This window comes from Solanum verrucosum, unplaced genomic scaffold, assembly GCF_900185275.1.
Source record: "Solanum verrucosum unplaced genomic scaffold, falcon-dt-bn FXZP01000238.1, whole genome shotgun sequence".
NCBI classification, from domain to species: domain Eukaryota; kingdom Viridiplantae; phylum Streptophyta; class Magnoliopsida; order Solanales; family Solanaceae; genus Solanum; species Solanum verrucosum.
This window is the reverse complement of record NW_026020630.1, coordinates 834,519-851,625: the sequence shown is the minus strand read 5'-3', so window position 1 is coordinate 851,625 and position 17,107 is coordinate 834,519. Positions and strand designations below refer to the sequence as shown.

The 17,107-nt window shown below is 29.5% G+C and overlaps 1 protein-coding gene across 1 annotated transcript; it reads left to right on the top strand.

Annotated features, from left to right (window-relative positions):
• The first annotated feature begins 5,024 nt into the window (after positions 1–5,024).
• On the top strand, positions 5,025–8,216 carry LOC125811561 (myb family transcription factor EFM). Its single transcript, XM_049491066.1, has 4 exons — positions 5,025–5,478; positions 6,126–6,716; positions 7,249–7,325; positions 7,499–8,216. The coding sequence occupies exons 1-4, from the start codon at positions 5,274–5,276 to the stop codon at positions 7,958–7,960; spliced, it is 1,335 nt and encodes a 444-aa protein (XP_049347023.1). The 5' UTR covers positions 5,025–5,273; the 3' UTR covers positions 7,961–8,216.
• The last annotated feature ends 8,891 nt before the right edge of the window (positions 8,217–17,107 follow it).

The following is a 17,107-nucleotide window of genomic DNA, read 5'->3' as shown; positions in this document are numbered from 1 at the left end:
AATAATGTTTCTAGCATAATCAACTCTCTAGGATTAGAATTTAAATTAATCGAAGCAATGAATTCGGGATATCAAATACTTGAAGCACGGAAAAGGTTTACTAATCTTACTTTGTGTACTGCTATGCTAAGTGAGCGTCTAATAGTCATTCTAAAAAAGTTGTACCCAACTATATGCTACCACTAAGGTGTGTTTGGTAGGAAGTTTTCTTAGGTAATTGGTTGGCTTAAATATCTTGTAAATATTTTTAAAATGATTTTTTTTTAATTTAAGAAAAATGACTTTTCTAATATAAAATAAAATAAATTTCTAAAATTCTTTTTCAACCTTATCACCCAACCCAAATTTGGAATTCAACTCCCGACTCCAACCCCATTCTGAATCAGGGCCAAGGTCGAGAATAGGGCCTCAAATCATGACAAGAAGTCAAATCTTAAATCGAGGTCATAATCAAAAGTTGAGAATCAAGGCTAAGATTGGGGTTAGGGTCAAGGTCAAGATTTTAAACTCGAGTCAGGATCAAGAGTCATGAGTTAAGGATTGAGAGTGGGGTCTTGTATCAGGGTTTGGATTCAGGTTCTAAGTCATGGTCAATGTTAGGTCCTAGGTTGCGTGTTGAGGTTATGTCATCATAGGTTGGGAGTCAGGCTCTAGGTCGGTGTTGGGTGTCAAGCTGAATTTGGGGTCAGGTCAGATTTCAGATCCTAATAGAGGTATGCCTCTGTTTTAAAGGGTGGGGATCCGGATATGATGTTATAGCATTTGTCTAGATCATATATAAAGGCTCATGATATGATATATTTTCTTACTAATTACCAAACATCAAAAAATACGTTAAAAATCACTTATTTTCTAGGTGATATATAAAATATTTTTCTTTATATCAAACACACCCTAAGTTTAATTATGGTTAATCATAGCATGCCGTATATACCAAAGGATGTAGAATATGAATGAGATCCATGCATTCTTAATCAGTGATCTCAAGTCAATTTTTAAAAATGAAAAATTCTTAATAGGGATCGCATCCCTCCTAATCTTATACTTTACAAATTTAATTTAACTAAATGACTGAGTTTCATACACCAAATGATTAAAAATACAATAATTAAGACATGACATAGTGATACCAAAGTTGAAATGTTACAAATAAGATAACAAATGGAAATTAGAATTAGTCTATATAGAAATATGCTCTTTTCATTCCAATTATTCATGCATAGTTTTAAAAAGATAAATGAAATTCTTGTTCCACTAACTGCAATTCTTCTATTCACAAAATAAGATAACTACCTCTCCTCAAGTTACAAATGAATATTAAGAGGTTTAATTTAAGGAAGCTGTGTGTTAAAAATGAAGAACAAAAAAAATCCCTTTTCTTGAATGGTCATCTCATCCAAACAATATATCCACAAATAGCTAAAAAAAAAATCATAATGAAAATAGAATGTTAGTTTTACTTAGGATGAATAGAAAGGGTGTAGTGATCAACGAAATATTTTAGAGAGTCAATATCTAACTTTAAACCCTATGTCTGAATTTGAACTAGATTGAAATTCGGTTCAACTTCAAATGTTAATCAAGTTTAAAACTTGAAAAATATAATTAAAAAAATTTTGAATCCGCGATTACAAACATAATAAGATCCAATTTCATTTTATTTTTCTCAAACTTTACTATGGTATGATCGATGATTTGAGAAAATTGTGCTAAAAGTTTGGTCAAGATCCAATCTTTCTCAAGAAATATTATAATTTAATTAGAAAACAATATAAAGAATCTAGGTACCTTCCTATCCACTTCATTAAAGTTATTTAGCAGAAGAAGATTCCCCACAATCCCTTAAGCTCCCTTTAATATACTTTTTAAATTCTTGTGAGACATAATTTGTTCCTTTTTATAAGATCCTTCACTCTTACTTACCTTTCCTTAATTTAGAGTCGTAGAATTGGAATTCCAGATATTCTTTTCTTTCAACCAAATATTATATTCTTTTGTAAATCAATGAATTTGAATAGATTAGATATTCTCTTTCACACACACATTATATGTGCACTCAATTCTATAAAACAATTATGTAACTTTTGAAGCAAATAAAGAAAAGTTCTTTTGGTTTTTCGCTCAATATTCGATATAATATATTTGTATCGAGATTTTTGATTAAATTTAAATTCACGCATCGCAGGATTTATTTTTGAAGATAGCATTTTCGATAGTGTTTTTTTTTTTCATTTCCAAAAGTTTAAATTTCAGACATCTAATTAAAGAATGGAGAATCTCAATTGATGATAAAAGAAAGTTGCTTTCGTTGATTGATACTTAAGCACCATCTTTAATATGTCCTCCTTTTTCTCTCCCATGCTTACTATAACATGGTTTTGAAAAAGACAATGGTAGCATTTTTTATCCTTGAAATTCTAATTTTGATCTTTATGACAATTGAATCAAACATATTTAACCTTTTTAAAGCATAATTAATATTTAATCAATTAAAAATATATGTTAATTTTGGCCACTTTTTATAATTGTGGTCTTAGAACTATCTTGTGCACATCTAAATTTATAAGGTATTTGTTACCTCCTACCAACACAATTATGTAGATATCATGTAATTTTGTCCAGCAAATCTTGAATAGAAGAACAAAAATTACCAAGTGTCTTTGAGTTTTCGATCCCTTAATTTTTTATGGAAAAATTATACTCCCTCCGTTTCAAAAAGAATCACCTCCTTTTCTTTTTAGTTTGTTTAAAAAAGAATGACCTCTTTCCTTTTTTTGGTAACATTTTAATTTCAGCTTTCCACGTGGCATGTTTAAAGCCACAAGATTGAAGGGCAATTTAATACATTTGACATAACTTTAATTTCGGACCACAAGATTCGAAAGTTTTCTTTATTTTCTAAAACTCCGTGCCAAGTGATCAAACCAGGTCACTCTTTTTGAAATGGAGGGAGTACTAATAATTAGACTATTTCTAGAACTGTAGTACTCTAAAATATGAAGTATTATCCAAACTTAAGAAAAAACATGAGTAATTATATAATGTAATGGTTAATATATAGTTTGTTAAATTTATGAAGATTCAAAATAAGAGGGATCAGGGATCATAGGTGCACATTTCAAATTATTGAAGGTTAAATATGTCTAGCTAAATATCACAAGGGCTAAATCACAATTTATCAATATTTAAGGGATTAAAAGTGCAAATTTCCCTAAATAAATAAATAAATAGAAGAACAACATAATGGATGTATATGCTAGTGGGGGGAAAAACTTTATAATTAGTTAAATCAACCATAGAAATGGAATCAAGATTCACATTATTAATTTAAAGAATTGGTGCATTTGAAGAATTTGCTTAAAAGTACATTTGTAAGTACTACTATCAACTCTATACACCATGAAAATAATTTAATTATTAATTACTATTACTATAGTTGAATATAATTTATTTTCTTGAAAATGTTTTTGTTAGTGGCATACTGTCTGTAAGATACCCATTAAACCCAAAAGTAGAATTGTATTTAGAATCTTGAATAACACAACTTACTAGATGAATCTTTTGTAGCATATTATTAAGTTAAAGATGTAGAAAATTTGTAAGTTAAAGATTAAAAGAAGCTAAAAGGAAAAGGTAAACCCTATGAGAAGAAGGAAGAAGAAGAGAATATCATCTTTTATTTTGAGTGATTATAGAATTTCATATAAAGACTGTCCTAAAGTACCAAAGCTTCCAAAATCAGACTCTTTTCTTTTCTCTAATCACATGACACCTAAATTGATTCCTTCGTTTACATCTCAACCATTTAACTTATATAATTATAACTTTTACATTATCTTATCGACTATAATATGTTCATGAGTTAATTACTTTATATTTTTCAGAAAACTAATTATATGAGTGGTTAGAGCATTGTATACATTGATAGATGAATAATCGTGAACATAATAATTATTAGGTGATAGCTAGGTCAAGGCACGAGGTGATTCATCATGCAGTCATGCTCAAACATGATATAATCGCACGATAGAGATGATTTATTGACATTGAATTCTCATAAATAAAATGAAAACGAGGTTTGTGTCAATGATCAAGACCTCGCAAATAACAATGCTCACAGCTTTTCATATGGGGTTCGAAACCCAAATATAATCGTTGAGTGAATTATACCTCTTGTGTGTTAGTTGACCTAAGTCGCACCCTTACTGTTGGAATGAGGCTCGACGTGGCCTCTGAATTGTAGGTAGATGAGTTTTAGCCTCATACAACTCGAGCCTTAAATATGGAAAGTATAGAAGAGATCGAAAAATTCAGCAACAACTAGCTTTTGATCAAAGGCGGGATAAAACTTGCTTCTTCCCTATCCGCGCTACTATTGGAATGAGGCTCGACGTGGCCTCTGAATGATAGGTGGATGAGTATTTGCCTCATACAGCTCGAGCCTTGGGGAAAGTATAAAAGATATCAAAAAATTCAACAGCCAGATGACGATCGAGGGAGGGATAAACTTTCTTCTTCACAAGCCTATCCCCCAAAAAAAACCGATCCTGATATCCATGGGTTTAAATTCTACAATCATTGATGGTATGAAAGAATATTTACTGAATTAGATCACTTATAATATTATTATATTTTATGATAAAGTATATAAAATAAATTAGCGGCATAATAAGAATAATAACTGATCTTCCATAACATGTTAAAATAGACCGGTAATATTTGATATATAAATAAAAACAGTTGTTCATGACAAATCCTAGCCATATATACCTCAAGACAACTTACCCTTTCACACTTTCATGACTACCAACAAATAGCTTTTTGCCTTTACTCTTTACAAGAAGTTACTATCCCTTCTTTTCTCTTCTTTTTTTTTTAATCTTTTTTTTTTCTTTATTTTCTTTATCCTTCCCTTTGCTTTTACTTTTCACTTTTTTTTTCCTCTTTCAAGAATCTTTACTTTATTCTCCCTCGAACTTAACCCTCTAAAAAGACCACCATCCTCTTCACAAATATTTGAATCCACCTTGTGTTCATAAACAAACAATTCCTCCCTTTTTTCCTCTCTATTCCACACACACCACTTTGTGTTTTCAAAAACCTAACACCTTTTTTTTTTTATCATCTTCCTTATTTGAACATGAATACAAATCCATTTGTTGTTTGAGGATTATATACAGGAAATATCTGAATAGACACTTGTACTTGCACGGAATTTTAAAGCTAGACCTAGCTCCTTTTTTTGAGTTTTTGAAAAATATATATTGGCAATCATGAATATGGCATCATCAAATTCAGAATTAAGCCTTGAATGCAAACCCCATCAAAGTTATTCTATGCTTTTGAAATCATTTGGTGAGAAAAATATTGATCAAACACAAAATCTTGAAGAATTCTTAACTCGACTTGAAGAAGAAAGGGTCAAGATTGATGCATTCAAACGTGAACTTCCCCTTTGCATGCAACTTTTAACCAATGGTACGTAATTTATTATCTCTTCATTCGTTTCAACAACTAGTATCCATCTTCTGATACGTATACTGATTGTGTAAATAATTTTATACGGTCATAATAAATCTTACTTTAGCTTATTATAAGGTAGACATGTCTTTCTTTGTGCACAAGTTTATGTATGAGATGTATCAAAATCAAGAATAGTAGGACTCAAAAATTATTGATTATATCATTTAAGAGTATGATGATTAAGGAAACTATTCAACATAATTGTTATATATAAGGTAATTATTGGTATATCTTTATGATAAGTATTATAATTGATAACCTAATAAAAATGGTACGCAACATGCTATAACATGTTAAACTACATTGATATGTATTAAAGTTTGTGTATTCATAGGTATGATATATAGAACTTAAATCTTTCATTCAATATATAGCACATATGCTAGCTTAAACCTTATTAATAGTCTATTTTTTTTATTACTCGTTGCCTTTTCAAACCTGTTATGATAACTCTCGGTCTCTCGAAAACAACCTCTCTATCTTTCAAAATCGAGGTAAGATCTGCGTATATCCTATCCTCTTCAGACCTGACTTGTGAACTTACACTGCGTATGTTGTTGTTGCAAGTCTAATATTGGTCCTTTTTTTTTGGGAATTAACAGCTATGGAGGCTTCAAGGCAACAACTTCACTCCCATAGGGAAAGTAATCATATTGGACACATGAGACCAGTTCTTGAAGAATTCATTCCACTTAAGAATAACAATGCAAGTGTTGAATTAGGAGGTGAAAAAATAGTGGCAAATAACACATCTACTATTGTTGATAATAAGGCAAATTGGATGACTTCTGCCCAATTATGGAGTCCACCAAGTGATCATCAAGAAACAAAGCAACAAGTACAAATATCAACTACTTGTAACAAAGAAAATGATCATCATAATATGGCCTTTTCTGTTGCCCCAAAATTATCATTGGACAACAACAATTCTTCATGTCCAAGTCCAACAACACTAGCACTTGCTTCATCTAATAAACAAAATAATAATGAGACATTATTACAAGTGGAAGATAACAATAATAATAACAAGAATTTGGATATTCAACAAGACTCTCAAGGCATTGGAGGTGGTACCAACAGCACAAGTACAAGTACTCAACAACAACAACCACATAGAAAGGCAAGAAGATGTTGGTCACCTGATTTGCATAGGCGTTTTGTTAATGCTCTTCAAATGTTAGGTGGTTCTCAAGGTAATAACATATTTGTCTATACCAATCTTTTTTTATTCATTTATTCTTGTTTTATGTTATATATACTGATGAAGGAGAGTCTTGGAGCAACGATAAAGTTGTTTTTGAGTGACCTATAGGTTATCGATTTGAGCCGTGAAATCACTCTATCCAGATTGGGTGGTGCGACTCTTCTCTGAACTTTGTGTGAACACGAGATGTGTTGTGCATCAGACTGCACCCTTTTTAAAATTATATACATTGATTATCTAAATAACAGTACACATATAATTTTAACTTGTGAACGACGTAATTATATAAAAGAAAATACATAATCATTGCAAAGGAAAAAAAAAACTCTCATTTTGGTAAATCTATCTATTTAGATATGTTTCTTGTTATAGTCTAGTCTTACATGTACTTTTTATTGGTCTTTCAAACTTTTAAACTGTTTGTTTATAGTCAAAAAGAATTATCATGTCATCATTTGGTTGTTTTCTTTCTTACTTTGCAAGCAAGCAATCTAATCTTTTTTCTGTGTAATGATTTTCAGTGGCCACTCCAAAACAAATCAGAGAGTTGATGAAAGTTGATGGATTGACCAATGATGAAGTTAAAAGCCATTTGCAGGTATACATGTTAACCAATTGCAACCTCCCCTCACCCCACACACACAACTCCCAAGAAAACTAACCCTACATAAGTTTGATTATTCTTTTTATTTTATATTTAATAATATACTTTTATAATCATAAAAATGTCATGCCATATTTAAGTTAATTCGTTTTAATTTAATTATACAGAAGTATAGACTTCACACTCGAAGACCAAGTCCAAGTCCACAAGTAACAACAGCACCACCTCACCTAGTGGTTTTAGGTGGCATATGGGTCCCACCAGAGTATGCGGCCGCGGCCGCACACGGTGGTGCACCACCTACAGCCACATTTTATGGACCACATTCAACTAGCCATGCACCATCACCTCACTATATTGCAGCCCCACAAGCAATAGCTCAAGAGTTCTATAATACGCCACAACCATTACAATCACTCCACCACCTCCAGCACCACCAACAATTATACCATCCTGGTAATCACGTGTACAAGCCACAATCAAAATCACATTCTCACTCGCCCGAATCTGATGCCCGAGGAACGAGTCAACACGGTGATCGGTCATCGGAGAGTATCGAAGACGGAAAATCGGAGAGTTATAGTAGTGAAAATGGTGGAGAGAGGAAGGTTGTGGTACACAAATTCTAGCAATTTTTATGTGATTTTAACTTAGTTTAATTTAGTGATAATTTATTAAGATTAGGTTAGATAAATAATTAGAAGGTTCTTGTTGTTGAAGGGGAAAAATATTGCTTCCTTTTTTTTGTAGTACTACTACTCAAAGGAAGGGTAAAAAGGGAATAATGAAAAAGGTAGTGTTTGTTTTGTTTGAGATTCTCATTGTATGCTTTAATATCCTAATTGGATAAAGTTTGAAAAATCAGATTTATTTGGTTTTCTTGGAGTTTTGTGGGCCTTTTTGACAATTTTGTCCTTTTGCTCAGTTTGAGAAATTGACATTTACTTTTTTAATAAAAGAATAAATACTTCTATCACTTGCATTCACATAATACTTTGATAAGCTTCCTCTCTGTCATTTCATGTGACAATGATGTTTAATTTTAATTAAGATGTTAATTTGACTTTTAAAATATATTAGTGATAATTGAAAAATTAAATAGTGATTGAAAAAGGAACAAATGTCACATCAGAGATTAAATGTGAATAGTTTGATAGATTCAAATTCTTGAAGGAGTGAATATTATATAAAAATCAGTTAAACAAGTCTATTCATCTCGAAATAACTTTATGTGTGTGATGTCTGAAATTTTATATGACTAAAGTTCAAATACATGATTAAATTTTTGTTTGAAATTCATACAAATATAACAAAAGTTTAATTGTTTTATTAATGAATTTTAGGCATATGTAAATTCAAAACAGCGTGTTTGAATCGCTCTGATGAAGTACTAAACATGTAAAAAGAAATTGAACATATTCAATAGTACTGATGTCCAAATATGATACCTTGTAAAAAAATTACACAATAATTTTTTGTAATTCACACTCTGTTCTTTAATTTTTGTCTTTTAAAATAATTAATTTTCTCGTGGTACATAAGTTTATATTTTCATATTATAATATTTTACAAGTTATGCTTAGGGCATCTCCAACCCAATCCTCTATTTTACTCTACAATTATAGAGTTCTTTATTTTTTCAGACAACCAACTCTAACCCAATTCTCTATTTTACTCTCTAAAAAGGATTTTTTCTCTCTCTCCTCAATATTATATTATTATTTCTATTTCATTCTTATTTTCTTATTTCATAATATAAATCCTTTATTTCTTTTTTCCCAAATAATTACTTTATATAATTATTAATGTGATATAAAATTATTTTTATTCTAAATTTTTAAATAACATAAATTGTAAGAAAATATAATATAATACATAAATTAGGGACAAATTCAAATTAAAGTGACATACAATTACATAAACACTCAATTTTTAAAATTATTATGTTGCTCCCATAAATGCTCTATTAATGCATTACAGAGTTCAAAATGAGCATTTTTGTCCTTAATTTTTTTATGTCTAGCTAAAAATTGTTCAAATCGGAGATTTTCATCTATCACCATTTCTATAGTTGGAGTTGGAGCCTCTACTACATCTTGAATTGGTGCATTGAGATCACGCTCATCCTTAATTATCATGTTGTGCAGTATAATACATGTAATCATTATATCATGTAGCACTTCGTTTCTCCAAAAACGTGACGGTCCTGCAATAATTGCAAAACGTGATTGCAAAACTCCGAATGCACGTTCAACATCTTTTCGGCACGATTCTTGTTTCATCGCGAAATATTTCTTTTGTTGGGAATGAGGATCACGAATAGTTTGAACAATTGTAGACCATTTAGAATATATTCCATCAGCTAAATAATAACCCATATCGTATACCATCACAACCGTAGTCACAACCGCAATCACAACCACAATCGCAACAATTCTCGGAATCATATCCTAATTTTTTTCCAAATAGTGCTAAATCTGGAAAAGACCTACCGGATTTCTAAATTATTGTTGTGATCAATTAATTATTATGTTATGTATTGTATTTTATCTTGTATTTAAATTATTATGTTATGTATTATATTGTATTGTTATCTTGTATTTAAATTATTATGTTATGTATTGTATTGTTATCTTGTATTTAAATTATCATATCATGTATTGTATTTATAAATTAAATTTTTTCATCTTGCCATTTTAATTTTGCGTATTCTTTAATGAAAATTAATAATAAAATAAAATTTTATCATTCACAAAAATTAGAAAAAAAAATTAAAATACTATTAATTTGAAATTAAATAGTATATATTAAATAATATATTTTTAAAATATTATATTACATTTAAAAAGGAATTATGAATATTAGATATTTAATTAATAGAATTATATGTAAAATAATATGTTAATTAGAAAGTAATAGAAATAATAATAAAATAATGAAAAAGTGAAATAGAGAGTGTGAATAGTAGTTCTCCAAATTTGGAGAACTACTATTCAATTCTCTATATTTGAAGAGTAGAGGGAGATTTGGAGATGGGTTAGAGTGCCCATTCTCTATTTTACTCTCCAAATATGAAGTATAGAGAGTAAAATAGAGGTAGGTTGGAGTGTCCATTCTCTATTTTACTCTCCAAATATGAAGTATAGAGAGTAAAATAGAGGTGGGTTGGAGATGGTCTTAGCGCTTCTTTGTTCTTTATGGACCACTGAATTAGTTCAAGGATCCACCTACCCAGTATGTTTTAAGCCCATAACTCTTTTGGATTGGGATAATACTACATATACTAAAATTGGGCTATAATGAAAACGTCCAACAAATTATGGAGGCCCAATCGTAGGGGAAAAAACAATTTTCCAATTTTTCATATTTAGTTGATCAAAAAAAAAAATTTAGAAAATATTTTTTCTAGAAAAATAAGTTACTTAAAAATAAGTAAAATGAGTTCCGTAGTGAAAACAGAGAAAATAAAAGAGACGTTTCATTTTGATTTTTGTCTTCACTCCCTCCAACATACCTCATTCTTCACCTCCACCTAGGGCTAGACATAAAATATCGAAAATCAAATTGCTGAACCGAATTGAAATTTTTGACAATTTGGTATTCGGTATGGTATTCGGGAGTAAAATTTTAGAATTATGGTATTTGGGTTTGGTATGAGACATTAGTACCATTTGGTATTTGATATTTCTCAAATATCAAATTATTTACTTAATGAAGATCATGTATCAACATGTCTATTACTCATTAGTACAAGTCCAAAGAAGAAAATTAAAAAATAAACATAAACAACTCAAGTACATGTCTATTAGTTGTATCAATTTATTTTTCTTGATATCTTCTTACTTATTGATCTTCTATTATATTGTACCTCCACATAAAAAAATAGAAACGATTGAAAAAATAGTATTAACTTTGTAATACAATCAGCTACAACTTCAATACGGTATTACCGAATACCATATCAATCCAAAGTTAAATTTACCGATTACTGTACCAAATTGAAATTTAAAGTTTTAGTATTTAATATCTATTTTTAACTACTAATTATCGAACCTGAAATTTGATATTCCCAAATTGAATACCGAACACTCACCCCTACCTCCACCTCTATATAGGTTGTAGCTCCTATCCCCACCACTCTACCGTCTTGACACTCCATCTCTACCGTCCTTAGTATTTGTTAAGAATATATACAAATATTTTTTGAATGAATTTATTTACTTAAATATTAAACTTTCTTAAGTAAGAAAGACCACTTATTTTCTTTCAAAACATTTTTCAGAAAAATATTTTCCACCATGACGAGCATACCCTAGACTTGGACAAAAACAACCCTTTTCTTTTTTTAAAAAAAAAGTGTAAGAAAAGGCTAAACTAATTTAAAATAACCAAACCAACATATAATAGGACTTTTAAGAATTTTTAAATTGTTAAATTAAATTTGTTAGAATTCAAACTCAATACCTTTAATTATGGATAACGAGATTTCACTAATTCCAACATATCCATTTGTTTCGGTGTACTTAAAGGTTAAAAAATAATGCATTAGTGACTAGGCATGAGATATCCATTTCATTGAACATCAAAGAAAAGTAGAAAAAATAAATCATTTTTCATCATGGAAATTGTCCTTTCTCTATCATTACTATTATGATTAAGAACTAATGTCAAATAGCTAATCATAAGAGCTAATGTCAAATGGGTAAAATATTACAAGTACTAGAAATTTGTTGATTCAAACTAGTTCGAATTCACGTCAAGTAAATTTATATTAAGATAAATAAAATGTTTCATATAAATAAAAATTTTATTCTTAAAATGCATACATGATATTTTTAATTAAGAATAATGAGATTTCACTTGTTTCAGCATATCATTCGTTTCATTGTACTATGAGATTTTTAAAAAAATGCATTAGTGATGGGGGGACCTATTTCATCATTGAAACATAAATTGTCCTTTGGCTATCAATTACTACTATGATTAACTAAGCTGGAAAATATCATAAGGATAATATTGCATGTACGTTAAGGTTGTATTCCATAATTAGAGATTCGTTGACTCGACTAGTTGAAATTCATGCCAAGTAAGTCTACTAAGAAGATAAAATGTTTCATATCAAGAAATTTTTTGTTCTTGAAATTCAAATTCGATACTTTTTTTTTTCCGCTACAAATCCGATACTTTTAATCGAGTACTGATATTCTTCTCTTTCTAGCACATCCTTTCATTTCTTCGTACTTTAAAGTTCAAAATAATGTCTTAATAGTGACTACACATGAGATCCAACTCATTGAAGGGGTAAAAAAAGAAAATCATTTTTCATCATGGAAACTGTTCTTTCACAATCAATTAATAACTAATATCAAAATTAAGGGTAATATTACATGTCCATTAAGGTTCTATTCAATAACCAAAAATCAATTAACTCGACTAGTTGAAATTCACACAAAGTAAGTCTACTAATTAAAGAGGATTTCATTTCAAAAAAAATAATCTATTCTCTTAAAACTCAAATTCAATATATGTTTAAACAAGAATAACGTGATTCCACTCATTCCAGCACTACACATTAGATCCAACACATTGAGGGGGGTGGGGGGTGGGGGGGGGATCATTTTTCATCATGGGAACTAATGTCCTTTCACCATCATCAATTACTAATACTATGATTAAGAACTAATGTCAAAAGGGTAATGATTACTAGTATCTATATATACTAATAAGAACATGCAAATATATATTTTTCATGATATATTCCTCAAGGAGAGGCAAAAGGAATGTCAAGATTTTATTACAAGATAGTTTGATTAGACTAAAAGTCATAAAATGCATTGCCTTTATATTATATTGTACATTGCACTTTGTAGTTGTAATGAGTAGCCTTTTTTTCCCCTATAGCAAATTGTGACAAAATGGTTTTCAAGCACTTAGGTCCAATCACTATAATGCTCTTATAAAGTTTGTATATACATGTACAACTTTAATTTCTTTCCAGTAAGTGTACTAGTGGGATCAATTCCAGCAAACCAATTTTTGTCTCCTTTTGAAATGAAAAGAACTCCGACAAATTCAGAATTTAAAGTAAAAAAATTTATTTCTAGAGTTTTTAGCGTTGAACTAATTATGGTTTTAAAATTAGGCATATTAATGTTAGGAATTTTTGAAGATTAAGGTTTGAAAGGACCAAACAACGATAAATGATGAATCGAAAACATAATTAATTACCCTATTAAATTTGATGCACATTTAAACTATTACTAACTAGTTCTAAGGGTATTTGATTCGATTTATTCCTTGACGATCATCATACATATTTTTCAGAAAACTATTAAGTTCAGATGAACTGATTTGTTTGCATTATATCTCCTTCTTCAAAGGGGAGTGGGGAAATTATGATTCAATAACTTTCAATAGATTTTGCTATCATTGAGTAGTTGAAAGTTTTAACCTTCACGTCTTTTAAAAACATTATTATAAAAAATAAAATTTTGAAAAAAGGGGAAAGAACAAAGATATGCATCTTTTAAGGTAATCAATAGTTGATTAATGTAAAAGCTTGTTATAGTTGTAATCTGTCATCTCATGCGGTTGGATAAAATGCGTGCCACCTGTTTTTTCTTTTATTCAATAAAATGATAAGTAAAAGAAAAACGGTGAAATATTATGATGAGGTGATAAATATTTTTACTTTACTTATAATTAAAAGTTTTGAATTTGAATTTTGATAATAAAATTATCTAGATATATAAAAAGTAATTTATCTTTTGATATGAAAATTTTCGTCACGAATTTGAATTATTCAAATCTGATAATGGGCATCAATCACCAGGTTATAAGTAAACAAAACATTATATTTTTGGTATGTGTATATAGAATTCAATTTAACTTATTGATTATCACATATAATTCAATTAAGATATTGTATGAAAATATAATATATTTTATTTCGATTCTCCTTTGAGAAAAGGAGGAACCTCTCTTATAGATTTCTTTTATCAAGTTATCGCTAGCAATCAACTCATATCCCTTGGTTGGACGGGGCCGGAGTTTTTTTATATATAATTTAAATTTGTCACCATAATTAAGTAAGTTCAATTTTATAAATTATTTGCTCTTTCAACCATTGAGATTCAAGGAAATAAATTGAGAAAACAAAACCACATATCTTTTTCCTTGTGTAAACGCTAAGATCTCATTTATTTGTACTTAATAAGATATGAATCTTAATTATTGACATTAAATTAATGAAGTGCATTTGTTTTAAAGGTTTGAATCTTAATTATTCAAATTAATTCATTACGTGCATTTATTTTATTTCCTTCTAAAACCTTTGAATGATACTGGATAGATTTTAAATGAATCAGATGTATAATAGAGTCTTAGTATCATTCCAAGTTTCAAACTCATAAAAATATTATTTCGCAAAAGCTTTTATGCCTCTGAGCTTCTCTCTCGGCAAAATTTTCATGTCGCTCACTTTTCTTTCTCAATCAAATACCATTTTGTTCTCATCTTAAACTGGTAAGTTTTCATAATCTTTATAAGTATCTTTTTTAGTATTTTTCTAATTCGATTCTTCGATTTTTTGCTAGTTGAAAACAAACAATCTTATTTATTTAGTGTTCAAATCTAGGGACCATATCTTGATATTCAGATAGGCTTTAAGATTCAAACATCTAGATCTTAATATAGGTTGAGGATGGGGTTGGGAGTCAGGTTAGGGTCGGTTTAGGTCCCATATCAAGACCGAAGTTAATTTGGGGTATAGGTGGGGTTAGGATCGAAAGTAAGGTCTCAAGGTGGGGTCAGGTTTGGGGTCAAGAGTTGGGTCATGGGTCAGAGTTAAGAGTCGAGTCTTGGATCAGGATCAGGGTTAGGAGTCAATTTTTTAAATTGATTTTTTAGCACCAAAAATCTAAAAAGTGGAAGTTGACCTCGTGAGATTTGGATTCCCGATTGAGGTTGAGAATCGGATCAGGTTCCAAGTAGCGGTCAAGTCTGTGTTTTCGGTCTCAAATCGGGGTTAGGAGTCGAGTCCTAGGTCAAGGTCGAGTTCTGAGTTAGGGTTGGAAGTCGAGATGGAGTTAGGTTTGTATTTCGGATCTCAAGTAAAGATTGGAGTTGGGTCTCAAATTAGAGTCTGTCTCGAGTTGGGTTCAATTTAGTCCAACTCCCGAATTGAGAGTTGGGAGTCACATCTTAGGCCGCAGTTGGAGTCGAAAAATCACTTTTAATTAAAAAAAATTGACATTCTCAGACACTCGAAATCTAAAATATTTCATTATAGATGGTGAAATTCCAACCATCCCGCCACAATCCAGATTAATCTTGACTTTAATTATGAGCCACCACTACCACCACTTTGTTTATTTATATAGAAAGGCTACTAATACTCTTTGCCTTTTGCTCTTCACTCTTTTAATAAACTCTTCTGCCTCTCTATATTTGTGTCCTCTCAGATCTGCAACAACAAAATAAAGAGAAAAAAGCAACAAAAACACCCTTTTGCAGAGAAAATAAATATAAACTTTTATATGGAATCTTTTACTCATTTATTTATTCAATTCTTTTACTTGTAAATTTTTATCTACATTGTTTTTTGTATATATTAAATATAAAAGCCTGCTAATGATGAAAAAAATAATATTATCTCCACTGCATGCTTAAAGCTCTTTTTTAGTCTTTAGCTTCTCTTTCTTTTAAATAAATTAAAAGTTCTCTTTTTCCTTAAAGGTAGTGAGTGAGTGCAACTATTTATTTTTTTTGGTACTCAAGAGTTCAATTCTATTTTTTTTTCTTTATCTTAATCACATATCTTATACATTCCCAACGCTAAAAAAATTATTTCAATTTACGTGACACACTTTTTTTTTTAATCGATTAAAATTTTTTACCTTTCACCTAGTTTAAAATTATCGCGCTATACCTAAAAAATTCTTTAATTATAAAAGATTATTTGATTTGAAATCAGGTTATCACAAAATAATTATGGAATTATAAATAATGTAACATTCCATATGAGATACTTCTAAAATTTGGTATAAATAAACTTATATTGATATTAGCTAATACCAATTACCAACCAATAAACATTGGATCGATGTAGTTATTTCAATTTTTATTTTGGGATAATATCTTAATCGCAATAACCAACGACCCTTAATTTTTCTTAAGATGGTGATATACAAGCCAAACTTATACATATTTTTTAATTATTTATTTTCACCTGCAATTTTCATTAATACATATTAATTGTTTAATTTTAATATATTAAATTATTTTTTTAAACTTCGTGTTCAATTACATTAACACTTTAGTGGAGTGTAAAATAAAATGGAGTGATTCAGTACTATACTTTCTTCGTCTCAAATTATATGCTGCAATTTCTAAAAGTAATTATCACAAAGTAGTTATTTTTTTCATTTTATCCTAGTAATTAGTTTTGAATACTACAAACTCCTCGGTATATGAATATTACATATAAATAGAGTAAATATTTAATCTAATAAATATTTTTAAAAAGTCGTATATATAAAATCATAACAAATAATTTGAGACGGAAGGAGTACGTACGAGTTCCCAAAACTCTATTTATTCCCTTATGAGGTGTTATTTTAGTGCTTTGTTTCTACAATTCTCTCTTTCCTTCATTCCTTTTGCTTTTATATAAGTGTTGTTAAAAAGGTTTTGTTTTGCTCTTTCTGTTTTATAACAAAAAGATTATTTTGAACTTCTTTTGCTACTCTAATTTCTTAATGATCTTTCTCTCCACT